The 20,986-nt window shown below is 47.5% G+C and overlaps 1 protein-coding gene across 3 annotated transcripts in view; it reads left to right on the forward strand.

Annotated features, from left to right (window-relative positions):
* Positions 1 to 1,879: 1,879 nt before the first annotated feature.
* The window catches only part of ulk1b (unc-51 like autophagy activating kinase 1), a 35,198-nt gene continuing 16,091 nt past the window's right edge, over positions 1,880 to 20,986 (forward strand). For all 3 annotated transcript variants that reach the window (XM_035391378.1, XM_035391379.1, XM_035391380.1), the window contains exons 1-14: positions 1,880 to 2,525; positions 3,295 to 3,387; positions 3,495 to 3,536; positions 8,013 to 8,045; positions 8,732 to 8,768; positions 11,845 to 12,018; positions 13,608 to 13,681; positions 14,788 to 14,889; positions 15,790 to 15,848; positions 16,449 to 16,531; positions 17,673 to 17,723; positions 18,660 to 18,748; positions 19,530 to 19,686; positions 20,752 to 20,812. In XM_035391378.1, the coding sequence (XP_035247269.1) occupies positions 2,436 to 2,525; positions 3,295 to 3,387; positions 3,495 to 3,536; positions 8,013 to 8,045; positions 8,732 to 8,768; positions 11,845 to 12,018; positions 13,608 to 13,681; positions 14,788 to 14,889; positions 15,790 to 15,848; positions 16,449 to 16,531; positions 17,673 to 17,723; positions 18,660 to 18,748; positions 19,530 to 19,686; positions 20,752 to 20,812 (1,145 nt within the window). In that variant the 5' untranslated portion in view covers positions 1,880 to 2,435. The remainder of the gene's footprint in view (positions 2,526 to 3,294; positions 3,388 to 3,494; positions 3,537 to 8,012; positions 8,046 to 8,731; positions 8,769 to 11,844; positions 12,019 to 13,607; positions 13,682 to 14,787; positions 14,890 to 15,789; positions 15,849 to 16,448; positions 16,532 to 17,672; positions 17,724 to 18,659; positions 18,749 to 19,529; positions 19,687 to 20,751; positions 20,813 to 20,986) is intronic.

A 20,986-nucleotide genomic window follows, 5' to 3' on the forward strand; every position in this document is an offset into this window, starting at 1 on the left:
AGTGCACAGCACCTGGTCAGTTACTGAAAGCAGAAACTTCACAGTCTACCTCCCCAAAATGAAAATATGGAAAACATCATTTTTTAATGCAACCAATAGTTGCTTTTAAAGTAATTGCGTGCCGTTAACAGGTTTCAGAGATTATTATCTGATGTAAATAAAATGCATTTACATGTAAATTTAATGGAAAGAACTGCGTGATTCTAACTAGAGGTTGGCAATGGAGGTTTACTGGGTATCAGTGTAGGTATCAGTATAGGGCGGCAGTGTAGTATAATGGCTAAGGAGTTGGTCTTGTAACCTGAAGGTTGCAGGTTCAATTCCCCAGTAGGACACTGCCGTTGTACCCTTGAGCAAGGTACTTAACCTGCATTGCTCCAGTATATATCTAGCTGTATAATTGGATACAATGTAAGTCGCTCTGGATAAGAGCATCTGCTAAATGCCTGTATCACTGTCACCACACAGCATGAAGGTCCTGGCCTGGGCCTTTCTGTGTGGTATTTGCATTTTCTCCCTGTGTCTGTGTGAATATAAGATGCAGTATTATGGTGGATCTTTTCACTTCACAGTTTCCATATTGCAGGATTACTGGGCAGCAATATTGTACCATAGCGGTTAGCGATGTGGCTAACATTAACACTCATAACACTCTAACATTTTCAGGTTCAAATTCTAGGCAGGCCACCTGGGATTTGAACCGGTAACCGTCAAAGATACTAGCCCACATCCCGAGGTGGGGCACTGCCATTGTAGGCACGTGAGTGCAAAGTACATGTACAAGGTACTTAACCTGAGAAAATACCCAGCGGTATAATCAATTGCAAAAAGTATGCGTTACGTTGTTCTGGATAAGAGCATCTGTTAATTGCCTGAAATACAAGAGTAAACACTTCAACCTGCGCCACTGAACGATCCATGCTACCCACTTACATCAAGGGCATCTGGTTGTGCTAGTCTTATACTCCATGAGTGTATCCTGGAGAGACTGGGGTAAGATTAAAAGTCAACAAGCTGGACCCACTGGGTCAATCTCTCCATCTTTCAATCGTTCAGAAATGGCAAACTGCCTTTTTCAGGTTTGCTCTCGAGGGGTGTGGAGTGGGACTCAAGCATGCGTGCTTAAACATGCGGTTCTGCTGCGGGAAGTTCAAGATCAGAACACCTGGTGCCGGGGGTTCTGCTTCTGTGACGCTGTCCCATTATATGGGATGTAATGTAATGTAATGTAATGTAATGTAATGTATGGGGCTACCTTATGGGGTTTATCCAGTGTGTGGACACACCCACCGTCTGGTTCTGGAACATGGGCCTGTCTGGATCAGCGCACTTGCCTACTATTGAGTATACAGTTGCAACATGTATGCAACCTGTGTACTCAATAGAAGGCAAGTGCGCTGATTCGGACACGGTCCTAATCGTGCCAGCGCCGACTTTGCAATACGAAAACTCAGCACATGGTGTCAGTAGAGGTCTCCCAAGGGACAGGGAATATTTTCCAGTATATACAGACATGGCAGCTCTGTTATTATTATTATTATTATTATTATTATTATTATCATTATTATTCTGCAATGGTCGGACCGTATTTTAACCATAAAATACAAATCAGGCTAAGACATTGTAACTAACGTTCTACTGTTATTGGAACTTCACTTATAATTCATTTCCACTAGAAGGCAAAATCTCCGCATAAACTTGCTTGACTGAGCTTAACATGTGGCATTTAAGGGTAGACTATGTAGGCTATTATGTGCACATTTTATTAACTGTATCACTACGTCAGCAATGTCAAAATTAGGTAGACTCCGCTACATCTTGTTGGCTTGGGTTGGAATAAGCAGACCCTTGACGTCAATATTGAGGCGATAGGGGAAACGCGCATGCTCACTGTCACTCGACTGTGAACAGGCGAGAGAGGTCTTTGTTAAAGCGAACGGGATGGATGGTTTTCGGCAAAGTTGTCGTAGCTTGTCAACATCAGCTTTATAAAAATAGACGCAGCTGCAGATGGATTCCAGAAAGCTAAAGACCTACAACTGGCAGTTCAGCAATGAAATTTAAAGGGTTGTTATGCTGCTGACTTCCCTCTGTATACAAACAAAACCGAGCCTGTAGTTCTTAAGGTCGTTCTCGGAGACATTTGTTATGCATTTCCTCACTATTATTGGCAAGAGGTAAGGATGCTACTTAATTCCATGGGAAAATACCGGACCTTAAGGGGGAAATAACTAATTTCCCCTTAAGCTAACTAGCTAACATGAAAAAATACGATCGTTTTGGCACAGAAATGCTGTCAATAGCTAACGTCCGAAAGGGAAAACTTTCTTGCTGTCTGGAGTTAAATAACGGAGAGGAGTGGGTCACCCCTGAGAAGATCCCGTCGTCCTGATTTCATACTTCAGTTAGGGAGGTGAAACCGAACATCTGGAGCAATGGAGACCGTTGGAAAATTCGAGTTCAGCAGGAAAGACCTTGTTGGACACGGCGCTTTTGCAGTTGTGTTTAAAGGCAGACACCGAGAGGTAAGCGAATGTTGCAGGATGGGTTTTCAAAATCACCTATGTCAACTGTGGTCCCAATTAGATAAAATGGTAAAATAGTTCTGAATGCACGGATGGCATTCCAGGGGTTGTACACCAATAGATTTTTTTTTTTATTATTATTGTGAAGGCCTCGCTTTTGTTCAATACCTTGTTGTACAACATTCCACCTTAAGAGGCCTCTGACGCCGAAGATGCCAGCATTTGGTAAAGGATGAACAGCAAAACTGTCTTATTTAATAAATGTGACCTGCTATTATAAAAATGGAGCATTTAGCAGCTATATGGGAGCTGCATGGATATAATTTACCAACAAATATAGCTAGCCATTTCATGTTATTGAAACTACGCCTGATTATTATTCTTGTTGTTGTTATTATTATTATTATTATTTGACAATAACATAATAAAACAGTTATTGTTGTATTTAACAAGTCAAATTGTTTACAATATTTTAATAAATGGACTACTACGCAGACAGGACGCTTGAACAAGTCGTGACATGCCCTTACTGTCGCGCTTGTAGGCTATAGTGGATAATTTGAATGGATAGCTATTATGAACCTATAGCGTTCTATAAAAAAAGTAGCCTATTCATTACTGTACACCTGGGAACTTGATCGCAAAGTTAACTCACGCCGCTTATGTACAGCGTTAAACATGCCCAAACAACTGTGTGGTTTACACTGGAAAATATTAATGACCATAATCTAATTTGTATTGATTTTACATTTCTATATTTTTGTTTCAGAAACACGACTGGGAGGTTGCAGTAAAATGCATAAACAAGAAAAACCTGGCTAAATCCCAGACGCTCTTGGGGAAAGAGATTAAAATATTAAAGGTAATAATCGTTTTCCGCTCGTAGGCTACAGTGTAATGATATCGGTCACGCTATTTGCAGAACACGTTTTGGTAGCAGCTAACGCTATTTCGTTTTTTCTTCGAAAGGAGCTGAAACACGAAAACATCGTTGCCCTGCACGACTTCCAGGTAGGTGGCAGGCTGTTCGCCAGTTGTAGCTACACCCCAAGCCTGCTTACACATGGGTGGCGGTTTGGAGTGGAATTGTGCCTCGCGTAATTAATTATAACTTTATTCAACTGTCATAAACCCCAATGTATTTTCCTGCCCTGATTATCCAAATAATGTGTGTGCGAGCCTATCCTTTCAAACCATGCCCCTCCTACTTTGTAAAATACTCGGTTTTTTCCCTTTTCTCTTTTTTCTATTTTCTTTTCATGCAAACACACTTTCCCTACAAGCCAAATAGTATTTAATAATTTTGCACAAACTTATTAAATTCCTATAAATGAGTTATAGATAGCGCGTGTCATGTCGCTTTTTCCCCGTTTGTTTGTTTTTGATGTCCTTGTGTAACGGTTTTTGGGAATCGTCAGCACGTAGCAACATTCTGGTCATGACTACTGTCAGTCTGACCGGCAGAGTCCACGTTAGACGACGGCCGTTCGTTTCCCCGAGTAAGGATGTGGTCACTGAATCAGATCAGACATAATCGTTTTTATGCCGGCATGGTCCAGCTAAAATGCTAATCTTTGGCGCAGCGGCATGCCCCAGGGTCAGAAATCAAGCACCGGCCGTTCCAGCGCCTGCAGTGGGATGCCTAATTGCGCATAACCCAGAGAGAGGCAGTGTGTCCACTGCGTCCTGTAATAGCTGGATTAGTTTCACACGCATCAGAGAATACAAGTGCTGGTTTGTGCATATTTGATTGGGAATTTCAAATTGGAGGGAAATTTCTTGTAGATTTTTTATGAAATAAAAAAAGTCAATCTTTTTCTTCTTCTCTTGTATATCATACTGTTACACACCGCTGGGGTTAGAGACTCAATTTCTCACTTAGTTGTATTTGTCATTTTTATTATTTTTTTTTTTTTTAAGATGCATGTCTTTTGTATGATGTTTTTCTCCGAACCTTAAGCGAACCACGGTTCCCTCGTGTGCAGAGATGGACGCGGGAGGAGCACAGACAGACAGGGGCAGAGGTTCAGAGAGGGCCTGTGGAATTATGGGAAGGCTGTTTGTTAATCCAGGAGAAGGTGTTACAGTACTTTCAATGAAAACTACAGGCCCATTGTGCTGTGTGTCTCCACAATCCCAGGCTGGTTTCAGTTTGACTTATTACGTATTGTGCCAATGTATCCTCTGATTAGCTTCTGTATATGAGAAATGAGCTCAAGGATCCTGTGATCACAATAAACTGCAGTCTAAGGATATTTTTGACATAGCTCAGGAGGTAAGAACGGTTGTCTGGCAGTCGGAGGGTTGCCGGTTCAATCCCCCTCCCTGGGCATGTCGAAGTGTCCCTGAGCAAGACACCTAACCCCTAATTGCTCCCAACGAGCTGATTGGTACCTTTCATGGCAGCCTTTAACCGTTGGTGTGTGAGTGTGTGTGTGAATGGGTGAATAAGAGGCATCAATTGTAAAGCGCTTTGGATAAAAGCGCTATATAAATGCAGTCCATTTACTTTTGACAATTTTGTAAGGAGTCTCTGTAGTTACTGATGCTAGATTTCATGACTGGAATCTTTTGTAGCTTTATTGACTGAAGCCATTTAAAACTGCAGTTTGTTCACTGAAATGTTTTCACACTTGCCACTTGTGCATTTAGAATAGGAAGCTATTTTTAGGAATCCTCATCTATTGGGGGCATTTGAAATCAGCAGTGTGGCCGTACTCTGTAGAGGAGACAGAGAGGTCAGCTCTATTTTATGGAGTAGTGAGTGTTTAACCTTTAACCTTTGACCTTTGTGCCTTGTCCAGTACAGGATTTATTTATTTATTATGATTGAAAATACCTCCCCAATGTATTCTGGTTTTTTTTCTTCCTGGTTAAAGTCCACCAGTGACTTTAACCACCGATGTCATAATGGATTGTTCATTCTTGACGTCAGTGTTTAACAATCACCAGTCCATTTAACCCTTTGAAGAGTAGTTTTTTTTTTGGAATGTTTTTTTCAGAATTCTACATCAGTGTTCTAGAACTTCACTGCTTCTGATGGCCAGTAGCGATTGTTACATCAGCAGTAGAATGTTCAGTCAGGAAAGTTCTAATCACATACTTGTGATCTTACACCTTAAAGGGTTAACTGTCAGCGCTGGATTCGAATGCCCGCCGATTAATTCAGCCTCTGATGTCACAGTGGAACGTACGCCAGTGAGGCTAACCGCTGACGGCTCTCGCCGCTGTAGGACGTGCACCCGCCCACTTGGTGCTTGGGTTGGTCCGCCAAGTGGTTTATTATTGTGTGGTTCCCAAGGCCACAAGCATTTTTTTTACAAAGGGGTTCATTTGGTACTCCATGTAGGGCGTCTGTTTCACATGCTGTTCCGTCCTATCACCCCTCACACGTTCAGAGAGTGAAGCCTTATCTCCTCAATGATTGGCGGTCTTCAGGAAGAGAAGGAAAGTGTGGCGTCTCCTTTTGGCCTGGCAAACTTCAGAACTGTCGGTGTGTTTCCCTGACCCTTTACTCAGGAGTTTTTCTGGCTTGCCTGCTTTTACATTACAAAAAAAATAAACAAAAAGGAAAAAAAAAATCATCCGTGACTGCATCCTGTCTCCCAACTATCTCCAAAAAAAAAAAAAAGACAACAAGAGTGTTTTTTTAAGCCAGCAGCCGCTAGCCCCGGGATCAGCCGGTTCCTCTCGGCTGATTGGCCGCCGAGAGAAGGAGGTCAGCTGTTGCTAAGTGATAAGGGGAGGCTTCTACAGCGGGCTTGTGTTTAAAGGCCCTCGCTGGATATTGCTCGCTGGTTGGCTGCCAGGAGAGATTAGCTCAAACCCCGTGCGCAAACTTTGCGTGCTGAATTGTACCTGGCATGGATGGCCTGAGCCGTTCCAAACGCCAGGAGCGTATCTCTAAATCCTGTTTCCTCTTCTCCATTTTTTTTTCTGTTTTGTCCCTCTTGTTTTTCCTCTTCGCACAGATACTGCTGCACAAAAGTCAGAGAGCTTTTGCCGTTTATCTGCTCTGATGCACGAGGAAACTGAATGTTTTCTTTAGATGTAGTCTAATTGGGCCTGTGTGCTAAAGAATCAGTACAAAATAAATACACAACTATTGGGCTACGGGGAGTGGGGCCACCCTGTTCCTGCAAGACGACTGACATTCTCCCGAGATTCAGAAGTTACTTTATGTTAAAATGGTGTTCCTCTGTGCTTGTGTCAGTCATTATCAGGAGCTCCTCCCACCCTTTCTGTGTCTGAAAAAGCCCATTAGTGGAAAATGCGAAACATCCGAGACTTTGGCACGACTGTGTAAATCATTGCAGGGTTGCCCGGTTCCAGTGAGATTTGCCTCAGTCGTATTGGTAATAGTCAGCACATGGGTGTAGGAGACACATTTGCATTAAGCTAGGCCATACCAAACATGGCTGCCAAACACGTTTGATTTTTTTGCACACGCATCAGCAGCTTTTGACAGCATTCACTCCAGCTTTCTCACGTGTGTCGTGCTTGCAGCTGTCGATGTGTAGAGCCTGCAGCTCACGGTTTTTTCTCTGGGCGCTCCTGGCCAAGTTCAGTGCGGTAAAACGTGCTGGTGCTCTTGCCTCTGACGTGCGTCATTGAATTTCCTAAAAAATACAAAAAATTCTTAAAAAGTTTAATCAATTAACTCAGTCAAACGAATCAAACTCGACAATTCCTACATTGCAAAAGCGTCTCTTATTGGTCGTGCTCATGCCCAGCCCTGATGCCGTGAGTGTCAGTGGTTCTGTGCCACCCTTGGGCGGATGCTGTCGAATCAACAGTGGCACGGCCAGGATGAGCCGCCCAAAAGGGGCTCTGAAGTGCAGGTCTTCGGTGGGGTGACACGGACAGCAGCACTTCCACTGAACGGGGGGCTCAAGGCCTTAATTCAGACCTGGGGGGGGAGCGGGGGGGGGGGGGGGGGGGGGGTGTAAAACACAGATAAATAATGTTTTCCTCCTCTAGCTTCTCTAACATCAGCTTTTCTGGTGCAGTTGTGCTTCATTTATGGTTCATTACACAGAGGCACATTGTCAATAAGAGCAGCTGAGGTAAAGCAAGCGGTGTCTAAGGTTGGGTGTGCAAAGAGCTGCTGTTACCCTCCCGTTCAGAAGGCTAAGAGGAAAACAGCACAGAACCTTGTCTCAGATTAATATGTCCCCACTCTCATGATCAGGCCCAACTGAATCAGGGTATTGTGTTAATAACATAACAAAAGAATATTTAGCTGCTAGACAGGCTGGTTTTGTGGTTGTGCCAGTTAAAGTAATCTTTCTCTCGATGTCAATTTCAACTTCAACTGTGCTGTTTTGGCATGACAGGAAGGACTCCAATGTTGCCAAAGCAACACAGTACTGACTATCGTAATAAAAAGAAAAGAATGGTAATGTTAAGTATATATGTTACAATAAGTAAGTTTGTTCTAATAATAATATATTTATTCATTCTCAGTCATTCTCTCTCCCTCTCTAGGAAACGGCGAGCTCTGTGTACCTGGTCATGGAGGTAAGATGGCTGCCTCTTACCCAGGTCTGCTGAGGCCCTCCTCAGCTGTGTAAAACCTGTATAAACGGAGCACAGGAGCGCAAGCTGTATCTCAGCAGCCCAATCGATCGCTCTCCTCCTCCCCCGTTGTGTGACAGAAAGTGGCAGTCAGGCCGGAGGCCCGGGGATCTGTATTTAACTGGGCCTGGGCAGGGCAGGCCTGTACAAAATGAGTATTGTAACTTTTCGGACCTGTGTTTTGTAGCTGTTCCAGTGACCTTGATATATACACTTTTGTACGTCGCTTTGGATAAAAGCGTCTGCCAAGTAAATGCAATGTAATGTAACATTGAGTGCACAGTGGCCTCTTCTCCTCTGCTCTTACTAGCCGTCTCCCTCTCCCCTGTGCCTGAAACGGGAGCTCTGTGAGCCGCCAGGAGGGGAAACGACACAGGAGGGGAAGCATTTCTGTGTTGCGCAAACTGGTTAAACAGAGCAAAAGCTTTAGTTCTTGCTCCTTTCTCACTTTCTGTTAATTCGTGCTCCTTTTGTGGAAATGTTTAACGTCACTGGGCTAGTAGGTCTGTCCCTTGACCGTCCTGACCTTGTTGTTCATTTAGTCACATGATGCTTTGTGTAGCTTTGTCTGAGTGAGGTAATTTCCCTGATATTATGCTGTCTCACCTTGTGTTTTCTTTTTTCCCTAGTACTGCAACGGGGGAGACCTGGCAGACTGTCTTCACTGTGAGTCTCTTTTTCATCTTTTTGACTCCTGTCTCGTTTCCCTTCACCGCTCTCTTTAAAGTTTCCTCCCTCAGGCCAGTGTGCTTATTAGTGATGAAACTCGCTTTCTGAAAATGAGCTGCCTGTTAGCAACTGGCCAGTACACCAGACCTTCCATGTTTAGATAAAGTCCACCAATCACAGGCCAACGAGTGAGGGGGTGGGGCAAGGATGGCCAAAGCATGCTCCCCAAGAGAGAGGGAGGAGGAGGGTGGGTGGAGTTGCTTCTGGTAGTTCACCAGCAGGGCAGATTCTAATGACAGATCAAAGGGATGCCTCATTATTCAAGTGAGTGCCTTTGTTCACTGGCCTTGCCTTCAGAGGAAGGCACTCTTGAGTTGTGCTCTGTGGGGTTTTTGCCCTGGTCTTGGCTGGCTTTATTCACCAGTGATTGGCTTTAAGGAGCGGAGTGGGAGGAGTTTGTATATCCTGCCATTGTGGGCACTGTCAGGAATCACGCTGCCCAGTACGTGCAGCGTGTACCCGCCATTTTCTCTTAGCGTGTACCCGCCATTTTCTCTTTCTGCTTTTTATTATGGTTCATTAGCAGGTCTTCCATTGTTCATTCTACGGGGCTCTCCATCACTAATATATACGACCCTAACCCAACCTCTGACTGGGGAATCGCCCAATACTGCCATCTTATTAAACTAGACGGGCCTTTTTTGTGTTAGGGATGGTTGTGACTGTTGGGGAGTATAGGTGCAATTCTAAAGATGAAAATCATTTCTGGATCGTACTCTGTGTATGACATAGTTGCTATGACACCGCACAGTGATTTTTCAGGGCTTTTGCAGGAGCTGACCATAGATATTCTCAGAGGCGCTGTGGTAAGCCAGTGTTTTACGTGGGTGGTGACAGCGGTCACACCAGTGGTCCTGCGTCTGTTTACCCCGAGCACGTCTATGGTGGAGGTCCGTAAACCAGCGGTCAGCTGCTTAAACCACCGCACACAATGTTGGCATGGTTTAGCGTTTGAAATGCTAGCTGTCTGGGGGCGACATAGCTCAGGAGGTAAGAGCGGTTGTCTAGCAGTCGGAGGGTTGCCGGTTTGAACCCCCGCCCTGGGCATGTCGAAGTGTCCCTGAGCAAGACACCTAACCTCTAATTGCTCTGGTGAATGCGAGGCATCAATTGTAAAGCGCTTTGGATAAAAGCGCTATATAAATGCAGTCTATTTACCATTTACCATGTCTGTAGCCGCCATTTTGTTGCGGTCATGTGCCAGTGCTGGCGAGGCTGAAGTTAGTGTTCAGTATCTGTGCATTATTTGTTTGGAACCTGAAACAACTCACTGTTGTGTTCATATAGTGACTCAACTTACAAATTTGTTCTGGGGCTGGGGATTTTATATCTGGGAACCAGCCTATAAATTAGGTGTTGTGTTTTAGATTTGTGTGATATATAGACCCTGTCTCTGTCCTCAGCCCAGGGTAGGAGTTCAGAGAGAGTTCAACGGAGAGGAAGAGATGAGTTAGATCATAAGACAGGCTTCTGGGTTTACAGAAGGGACACACAGAGGAAGTTTAAAAGTTTGGGAAGGGGGGGAAGGGGGTGGGCGGAGGGTGGGGGGGCAGGGGCTGTTCTTGCGGTTCACAGCCAGGCCATGGGGGTGGCCCTGGGAGTGATGTCATAGCGACCCCTGCAGGACGTGAACTAGAGAGAGAGAGGGAGAGAGAGAGAAAGAGAGAGAGAGAGAGAGAATGCAGAAGGGGGTGAGATGGAGAGAGATCTGGCTTTGTTTTAACATACTCACACAGTCTGGTGACATCCGTGTGTTTGAGTGAGATAAGTATACACAGAGCAGGGCGGAACTCCTCTTCATACACACTAGCTCTGTCTGTAGCCTCTGCTTGAGTACACAAAGCATCAGATGCTCTTTGATTGGTCAGGTTGTGTGTAGACTTTGCCTGAGTGTTCTCAGGTCTGGCCCCTCTGTGGTAATTCAGGCCGAACGCTGGGTAGACTAACTCTACATGCTGGTCTGTGAATGCATTGCATTATGCAATATCATATTATTTTTGTATACCTGGTGTTGTATTTGGGAAAACACAGGGTAGTTCTGTGTTCTGTGTTCAGTATTCTGTTCGGTGTTCTACGTTCTGCATTCTGTGTTGAGTGTTCTGCATTCTGTGTTGAGTGTACGTTCTGCATTCTGTGTTGAGTGTTCTGCATTCTGTGTTGAGTGTTCTGCGTTCTGTGTTGAGTGTACTGTGTTCTGCATTCTGTGTTGAGTGTACTGCGTTCTGCATTCTGTGTTGAGTGTTCTGCATTATGTGTTGAGGGTTCTGCAGTCTTTGTTGAGTGTACTGCATTCTGCATTCTGTGTTGAGTGTTCTGCGTTCTGTGTTGAGTGTTCTGCGTTCTGTATTGAGTGTTCTGCATTCTGTGTTGAGGGTTCTGCAGTCTGTGTTGAGTGCTCTGCATGCTGTATTGAGTGTTCTGCTTTCGGTGTTGAGTGTTCTGCGTTCGGTGTTGAGTGTTCTGCGTTCTGTGTTGAGTGTTCTGCATTCTGTGTTGAGTGTTCTGCATTCTGTGTTGAGTGTTCTGCGTTCGGTGTTGAGTGTTCTGTGTTCTGTGTTGAGTGTTCTGCATTCGGTGTTGAGTGTACTGCGTTCGGTGTTGAGTGTACTGCGTTCTGTGTTGAGTGTTCTGCATTCGGTGTTGAGTGTACTGCGTTCTGTGTTGAGTGTACTGCGTTCTGCATTCTGTGTTGAGTGTTCTGCGTTCTGTGTTGAGTGTTCTGCATTCTGTGTTGAGTGTTCTGCGTTCTGTGTTGAGTGTTCTGCGTTCTGTATTGAGTGTTCTGCGTTCGGTGTTGAGTGTTCTGTGTTCTGTGTTGAGTGTTCTGCATTCGGTGTTGAGTGTACTGCGTTCGGTGTTGAGTGTACTGCGTTCTGTGTTGAGTGTTCTGCATTCGGTGTTGAGTGTTCTGCATTCGGTGTTGAGTGTACTGCGTTCTGTGTTGAGTGTACTGCATTCGGTGTTGAGTGTACTGCGCTCGGTGTTGAGTGTACGTTGTGCCGCCCCTCTGCAGCCAAGGGCACGCTGAGCGAGGACACCATCCGCGTCTTTCTGCACCAGATCGCCGGCGCCATGCGGGTCCTGCAGGCCAAGGGGGTGATCCACCGAGACCTCAAACCACAGAACATCCTGCTGTCCCACGCAGGGGGGCGCAAGGCCAGCCCCAGCAACACCTGCATCAAGATAGGTGTGTGAGCGTGCGTGTGCGTGTGTGTGTATGTGTGTGTGTGCGTGTGTGTGTGTGTGTGTGTGTATGTGTGTGTGTGCGTGCGTGTGTGTGTGCGTGTGCGTGTGCGTGTGTGTGTGTGTGTGTGTGTGTGTATGTGTGCGTGTGTATGTGTGTGTGTGCGTGCGTGCGTGCGTGCGTGCGTGCGTGCGTGTGTGTGCGTGCGTGCGTGCGTGTGTGCGTGTGCGTGTGTGGGTGTGTGTGAGTGTGTGTGTGTATGTGTGTGTGTGCGTGTGTGTGTGCGTGCGTGTGCGTGTGCGGGTGTGTGTGTGAGCGTGTGTGTGTATGTGTGTGTGCATGCGCATGTGTAATACCTCATTGTCTTTGTCAGCCATGCTAGATGGGCAGCCTATGGCACAAAGATGCATGACCATTATGAATATTGAATGTCTACGTATGGCACAAATCATATGTAGCCAAGTTTATTTAAAATAGCTCTGAACATCTCTGTAGTGTTTGGACTGAGTAGGCCTAGCAGGTCTTCACTGAGGGCTTTCCTATGACCTGAATTCTGCCGAAGTCCGCGTGGGTACATAAGGCTAGGCTCCTGCTCTGCAGAAGAGCACTGCGATCCTCCCCTATGCCCTCTTAAATCAGGGCTCTACAGGGCTGCCTTATCTTAGGAGCATTTGCCCCTGAAAATTTGTGTGTGCTACCTTGAAAAATAGTTTTGGAGCACGTATACTAATTGTGATGCATTAGTGCGCTCCTAAACTTTTCATCTCCGGAGCAAACGCTCTCCTCGGAAAAAATGTCAGCGTAGATCCCTGGAAACATACCACATGGAGGAGTCGGGTCCTGCCAAGGCTGCTTAGAAGCGGAGTGTTTAAATAAATCTGAAAAGCATTTAGGAGGTTTTCACGAGCTGGGAGGCTGGTATTCTCCCCGGCGGTGGGTGTTCAGCTGCTACTCCCTCCTTGGAAACAAACGCCCCGGCCTTTTAGCGAAGTCGTCTCCTGTGTGTTCTGTTTACTAACCAGATGTGTGGCTCCCTCTGGGTGACGGTGAGAGTTCTGCATCTGTTGTTGTTGAAGTGCTTGTGGCGCGTGGACAGGTGGTGTTCACAGGGTGTTGTTATGAAAGGTTTAGAGAGTTAACTGCATTGCCTGGGGATTGGGGGGGGAAATGGGTTTGTAATTAGAGGTTTGCAGGTTCAAAACCTGTGTGTGCTTCAGCTTCTGTACCCCGGAGCAGTGTGTTTAATGGGAAATTTTGTCATTTGAAATGAAACTTCTTATCAGCTGACACACATTGGACAGGAGGTTGCCATGGCTACTGGTAGTTTCCTGTTGAGATTGGAGTGACCCGTTTTACAGGAAAATGGAAAACAATAGCTCACAAACCTCAATATCAACAAAACGTCCAGTTGAGGTTTCTCACACTGAATTTACAATTCAATTTGCAGAAGACGCCTGTGTCTGTGGAAAGAAGCTCTTTCTGTTGGAGCTGTTTGTGAGAGAGGCTGCAAAATCTCTCAGTCTTAACTCATATTCTCCCCCCGAATGAAATCTCAGCTCTCACCCGGTTCCTCCTGTTCCTGCTCTTTCCAGCTGACTTTGGGTTCGCGCGGTACCTACAGAGCAACATGATGGCTGCTACGCTGTGCGGCTCTCCTATGTACATGGTCAGTACCCACAATGCACCTTGCATGCTCTGTACCCACAATGCACCTTGCATGGTAAAACCCACAATGCACCTTGCATGCTCTGTACCCATAATGCACCTTGCATGCTCTGTACCCACAACGCACCTTGCATGCTCTGTACCCACGATGCACCTTGCATGGTCAGTACCCACAATGCACCTTGCATGCTCTGTACCCACAATGCACCTTGCATGGTCAGTACCCACGATGCACCTTACATGGTCAGTCCCTCTTGGGGTGTGACTTCCAAACACTTAATCACTAGATGTTTACAAAATGATAAACGTTGCGGAAAATCTCTAAACGATTAAACACATTTTTCCTTATGCCGTACATTTTTTATTGTTTTCTGTCAGAGATTTTACGACATCGCCACCCCAGCAATCTCAGTAATTTTATGTAGTGTCAAACAAGCATGTCAGCAGGTTCAGTACAGAGGAGGTTATACACTTTTATAACTCTGTATAAACACATTTTTTATGAGCCAGTGTTATTAAAAAATTAATAACACTTCCTTTTACAGTGTCCTGTTCCCACAGTGATTGTTGTCAGCAGGTGTTTTAAAGTATTAGTGGTGTGGTGGTGTCACTTTTGGTGGTTGAGTGAGGTCATGATATGGGCGTGGGAAATATGGTCCTTTATTGGCTCTCGAGTCATAACGTTGGCATCTGCTTAAACGTGTGGTGGAAATCAAACTGACATTCCTCGAAATGCTTCGCAAAGAATGGAAGCATGAATACCCATACACAACCCATACCCATTATATGGTGCTTTTTTGTGATTCCTCTCTTGTATAGGCTACAGTATTCGCTTTTGAAGTCCGCTCTGTGCTTTTTGCAGGATTGTATTAAAAAACACGTCTTTGGCTATTGTTTTCTTAACGCATCTGTTTAAATTTAAATCTGGCAAATTTAGAAAAATAGACTGAACCTTGTTGTTAAAAGATATAAATGCAGTTTTTGCACTGTGTAGCCATTTACCGATTGTTTTGCCCATGCCTAGTACCCACAATGCACCTTGCACGCTGACCACCCAAAATGTACCTTGCGGCCCTGATATGTGTGCCTCTTGCCTCCCCCTTTCAGGCTCCTGAAGTCATAATGTCCCAGACCTACGATGCCAAGGCGGACCTGTGGAGCATAGGAACCATTGTGTTCCAGTGTCTGACCGGGAAGGCCCCATTTCAAGTGAGCACCGACCACCGCTGTGACTGAGAAGCGCATGGCAAACGCTTTCTGTTCTTCAGCAGCTGGTCCTCAACCGTTGTAATTTGTTTTGACTATGACCATTGCCTTTAGCTTAAGAAAGCAAATAGAGGATGGAAACAGTCATATATTTTCCGCATGGCCCGAGCCCATTTTGTAATCAGCCTCCTCGACAAATCAAGTGGACTTAGTGATCCGTGAATCAGGTTTATTGGGGCGGAATTAAAGCTGCTATTTGGCAGCGCTGTAACTTTGTCCCCATTGTTATTCGGCTGCTGTCGTTCGAGCGAACGCGTGAGACTGAAGTGATCTGTGAGGAGGCAGCGGCGGCGGCCAGCGTGCTGACTTGGCGTTTCTGACAAACGCCCGCGAAGTTCGAGGGAAGCGGAGCGAGACTGGGGCCGGGCTCGGGGCCCTGGATGAGCGGGCGAGGGAATTCCACGCGCGCCTCCGAGCCTCACGCGGTGCGGGCGGCAGGGGGGGGCGTGATGGTGAGGGGAAACCGGAATGAACCGGATAGCCAGAGACGGTCTCGTGTCTGGGTGTGCTAGCGGTGCGCTCTTTCAGCTAGCTGCTCTCTTCGAGTAAACATCCCGCTTTTAAAAAAACACACGTCAAGAAAAATGAACGCTATGCGAGTTGTCGTGTTCGAGAGTGCCGGCCGAGCGAGTCTGTAGCGCGTGATGAAGATGATGGGTGCGTTAGAAACTGGAAGAACTCGCTCAGGGGCCCCTGCTGACGCTGCGAGGGGTTTGAGCTTTCTGCCTGGCCACTGGAGTTCAGGAGAATGTGAGGCTTTTTTCATTGTGGTCGAGGTCTTTTCTGGTCATGTGAATGTGTGAAAGAACCTGTCTTTGTAATCTAACCCCCCCCCCCCCTCAGGCCAGCAGCCCCCAGGACCTCCGGTTGTTCTATGAGAAAAACAAGAACCTGAACCCGAAGTGAGTGACTCACCTTGCTACACACACACAAACACTCACACACACACACACACACACTCACATATGCTCACACACACTCACACACACTCACACATGCACACACACACACACCCACACATATGCTCACACACACTCACACACACACACACCCGCTCATACACACACTCACACACATACGCTCACTCACACAAACACACCCACATACACACACACACACACACATGCATACACACACACGCACATACACCTATGCTCACACTTACACACACACGCATACACTTACGCACGCTAACACTCACTCACAACTCTTCCTGAAGTAAAACTTTCACTTTGACTGAGCAGCAACTTCTGTGCTGGACATTGGCCGTCCATATTGAGGAAGGAATATTGGGATGGTAATCTGTCACCAGGAAATGAACGCTAAAACTGATAGCCCAAGTGTGAGTGTTAAGGGGATTTCAACTTTGATGTCAATAATTAGCTAAATGGGACATTCCCAAGAACCACATCCTTAGAAGCTAAAATTCCCTTTGTGCTTATTCATCCTGAGAGCGGTCAGTCCTTCTTCAAAACTTAATCAATATATTTTATAATTCCCAGCATCCCTAGAGAGACGTCCAGCCACCTGAGGCATCTTCTGCAGGGGCTTCTGCAGAGGAACCCGAGGGACCGCATGGACTTCGGTCAGTACCGCCCTGCCCGCCCCGCCCCGCCCCGCGCCGCACCGCGGTCCAGTTCAAGTTCGGCACGCGCTGCGGGGAGATCAGCGAGTGCGGTCACACGCTGCGTCCTCCTCCTGAGTAACCCGACCAGACCTCGGTCCGACCGCACCGGTCACACGCTGCGTCCTCCTCCTGAGTAACCCGACCGGACCTCGGTCCGACCGCACCGGTCACACGCTGCGTCCTCCTCCTGAGTAACCTGACTGGACCTCGGTCCGACCGCAGCGGTCACACGCTGCGTCCTCCTCCTGAGTAACCCGACCGGACCTCGGTCCGACCGCACCGGTCACACGCTGCGTTCTCCTCCTGAGTAACCCGTCCGGACCTCGGTCCGACCGCACCGGTCACACGCTGCGTCCTCCTCCTGAGTAACCCGACCGGACCTCGGTCCGACCGCACCGGTCACGCGCTGCGTCCTCCTCCTGTGTAACCCGACCGGACCTCGGTCCGACCGCACCGGTCACACGCTGTGTCCTCCTCCTGAGTAACCCGACCAGACCTCGGTCCGACCGCACCGGTCACACGCTGTGTCCTCCTCCTGAGTAACCCGACCGGACCTCGGTCCGACCGCACCGGTCACGCGCTGCGTCCTCCTCCTGAGTAACCCGACCGGACCTCGGTCCGACCGCACCGGTCACACGCTGCGTCCTCCTCCTGAGTAACCTGACCGGGCCTCGGTCCAACCGCACCGGTCACACGCTGCGTCCTCCTCCTGAGTAACCCGACCGGACCTCGGTCCGACCGCACCGGTCACACGCTGCGTCCTCCTCCTGAGTAACCCGACCGGACCTCGGTCCGACCGCGGTAACCGGGTTGGCTTCGGTCTGAGCAAGTGTCCCACAGATATACCGCTAGGTCTCAGACCTGTCTGACCGTAATGACCGTAGGGAATGTGGTCACTGTGGTTGTGTGCTGGTGTCTTCCCTTACGTATGACACCTGGCCTGGTTCTGCAGGTGTGACCGTAAGGCCTGTACGGAACTGGGCCAGTGTGGTCACCTGCTGTGTTCTCTGTCCGGCTGATTTTCCCATCAGAAGTGCCGTTTGCTCCCTGGAGTGTCGGCAGTGCTCTGTAAAGGATTTTTTTCTCCGTTCCCTTTCAGATGAGTTTTTCCAGCACCCCTTCCTCGAGCTGAATTCACCCGTGAAGAAGTGTGAGTGTCACATAATCTCCCCCCTCCTCCCCCCTCCAGCTTCCGTGTTCTCTGCAGTTTTAATTATTAACAGTGGCACAGAAGTGTTAAACTGATGTTGATCTCGCAAGATTGCATTTCATTTACTGATGTTTTTTAAATGAGTCAAAATTCTACATCAGTAATTGCTTAAAGCTGTGTGTGTGTGTGTGTGTGTATGTGCCTGCGTATGTATGTGTGTATGTGTACGTATGTGTGTGTATGTGCGTGCATGTGCGTGTTTGTGTGTGTGTGTGTGTACGTGCATGTGCGACTTTGTCTGTGTGTGTGTGTGTGCGTGCATATGCGTTTTTGTGTGTGTGTGTACGTGCGTGCATGTGCGTGTTTGTGTGTGCGTGTGTGCGTGCATGTGCGTCTTTGTCTGTGTGTGCATGTGCATGTTTGTATGTGTGTGCATGTGCGTGTTTGTATGTGTGTGCATGTGCGTCTTTGTGTGTGTGTATGTGTGTGCATGTGCGTGTTTGTGTGTGTGTGTGTGTGTGTGTGTGTTTGTCTGTGTGTGTGTATGTGTGTGCATGTGTGTGTTTGTCTGTGTGTGTGTATGTGTGTGCATGTGCGTGTTTGTGTGTGTGTGTACGTGTACGCCCGTGGGGTTGTGCATGTGCGTGTTTGTATGTGTGTGCATGTGCGTGTTTGTGTGTGTGTACGTGCGTGTTTGTATGTGTGTGCATGTGCGTGTTTGTGTGTGAGTACGTGCGTGTTTGTATGTGTGTGTACGTGCGTGTTTGTATGTGCGTGTTTGTGTGTGTGAGTACGTGTGTGCATGTGCGTGTGTGTATGTGTGTGCATGTGTGTGTTTGTATGTGTGTGCATGTGCGTGTTTGTGTGTGTGAGTACGTGTACGCCCGTGGGGTTGTGCACGTGTGACTGCATGTGCATGTGTGTGCATTGTAACAGCGGCGCTCGCTCCCGTGCCCTCGTACCCGAGCTCAGGGTCGGCCAGCTCCTGCAGCAGCTCCTCCACGTCTCACCTGGCCTCCCCTCCGGTGAGTCACCCCCGTCACATGACACAGGACGCAGGAGTACAGGGCGGGGCAGGAGACCTGCTGACTAACAAACCCCACAAGGGATTGTGTGTGTGTATGCATTTATGTGTGCGTGTGTGTGTGTGCGTTTGTGTGCGCGTGTGTGCACGTGTGTGTGTGCGTGTGTGCGGGTGTGTGTGTGTGTTTGTGTGCGCATGTATGCACGTTTGTGTGTGCATGTGTGTGTGTAATTAATTAAGGGCTTACAAGGGACAGAATAGACACATTAAGTAGATTGTCAGTGTTCATTTTTCAATTCGTACTTTACTGAACCTGTGTTTCGTAGTTGTCCATGACCATGAAATGCACTTTTATACGTCGCTTTGGATAAAAGCGTCTGCTAAATAAATGTAATGTAATGTTAAAATAAAAATCCAAGGGGAAATCTGAAAAGATCTCGTTTAAAATAAAACATGTAAAGGCTGAGGCTTACTAAACTGTGAAATATGTATTGACACAGACAGGCTTAAATATAGCACTGCGCGTACAGACATAGAGGTCCTTAGATCATTGCTTTAATACACCAGAACCTGTCTGCAGGAGGGCGGGCCCTAACTGTAGGAGGGTGGTCCCTAACTGCAGCAGGGCGATCCCTAACTGCAGCAGGGCGGTCCCTAACTGCAGGAGGGCGGTCCCTAACTGTCCGTCAGCCAGTGGACCCGCCCTGCAGACAGACAGCATCGGCGCAGTTCTGCGCAGAACTTCGCCACTGAGCTCTCCTCTCGCCCTTTCGACCCCGCAGCTGTCGGTTGCCGAGTTACAGCAGCTCCGCCCCAAAGCCGCGCCCTCGCTGTCGCAGGATTGCCCTGACTTCCTGCTGAAGGACTCCGCGGGCGGGAGCAGCAAGGACTCCTCCTGCGACACGGACGACTTCGTCATAGTGCCCGCCCACCTCCCGGGTGAGCCTGGCGACCCCCTCGTCCAATCACATCTCAGGATTTCCTGATCGCGTTGTGATCATGAAGTGCTCTAGACAGCTCCTTGTGGAACGCATGGTTGGATTGTTTTCGTAAAACCCATAAAGCAGGGCTGCCCAACCCTGCTCCTGGAGATCTGCCACCCTGTAGTATTTCATTCCAACCCCAACAAAGCACATCTCATTCAACAGCTAGAGGTCTCCTCAGCCTGCTAATTAGTAGAGTCAGGTGCCAAATTAGGGTTGAAATGAAAACCTACAGGGCGGTGGATCTTCAGGAGCAGGGTTGGGCAGCTCTGTCCTAAAAGGTGATTTAGGGTTACTTAAAAACAATCTTGAGTTTGTTTATCTCAAAAAGAAGCTTTGGCACTTAATAATAGCGTCATTATTTACAGCTCAACTGCAATAGCCGTGCTGTCCCAGCACAGAAGCTACACAATCATGTAATAAGCTGACAAAGATACTGTACGAATCAGAAGCGGTGAAGTCTGTACTTTGTGCAGTTCATTCCTACATTAGTCCCATTAGTTGAGCATCTTAGTCCACTGACCTACCTGCTGATTTGGACTAAGATGGCCGACTCTTCCATTGCATCCTCTGTCTCCAAACAACACAAGGTTCTGATTTGTCCTTGTAGTTCTCTGGTCCTGTAATACTGTTACTATATCATGTTACCTGCTGGATCTATAAAATCTGTCATGTCAGTGACAAGGAGAATTTCCCACACTGGGAACAGAGACTTCTGTCTTCCCAGCGATAAATGATGTCCGTCGCGCTGGGAGAATACGTGACAGGCCGCCATGGGCGGCAGTGATGCATCGTGGGTATTCGTCCCGTGATCAGGCGCGACTGAGCGAGGGAATGACTCTTGCTCTCGGCGGACTGCCGGCGGTTCGCTGATCGAGTGCGCTGATATTCGAATGCTAATGCGCAGCTGGGAAGTAAAACACGCTGATCGCTCAGAAAAACTGCCTCTTGAAAGGCCGTTTATTCCTTCACTCCTATTAATATTCTGCCCTCTCTCTCTCTCTCTCTCTCTCTCTCTCAGGTGAGCTCACCAGTGAGGTGCATGATGGGAAGATTGTTCAGGACAGCTTGATTTACTGTGGGTGAGTGGGCTGGTGGTGACATCATCTCCGCCGTGGACAGACGCTAGTTTGAGGTTTCCTGTTTTACAGAGCACGAAGGTCTGCTCTTTTACCGGTCTTTAATTTGTGTCAAAGCTAAAGCCCCGTAGTGTGGAAAGAAAAGGCTGGTCTTTAAACCATTTTGTTAGTCATAAA

Source organism: Anguilla anguilla, chromosome 14 (genome assembly GCF_013347855.1).
Source record: "Anguilla anguilla isolate fAngAng1 chromosome 14, fAngAng1.pri, whole genome shotgun sequence".
Lineage (NCBI taxonomy): Eukaryota > Metazoa > Chordata > Actinopteri > Anguilliformes > Anguillidae > Anguilla > Anguilla anguilla.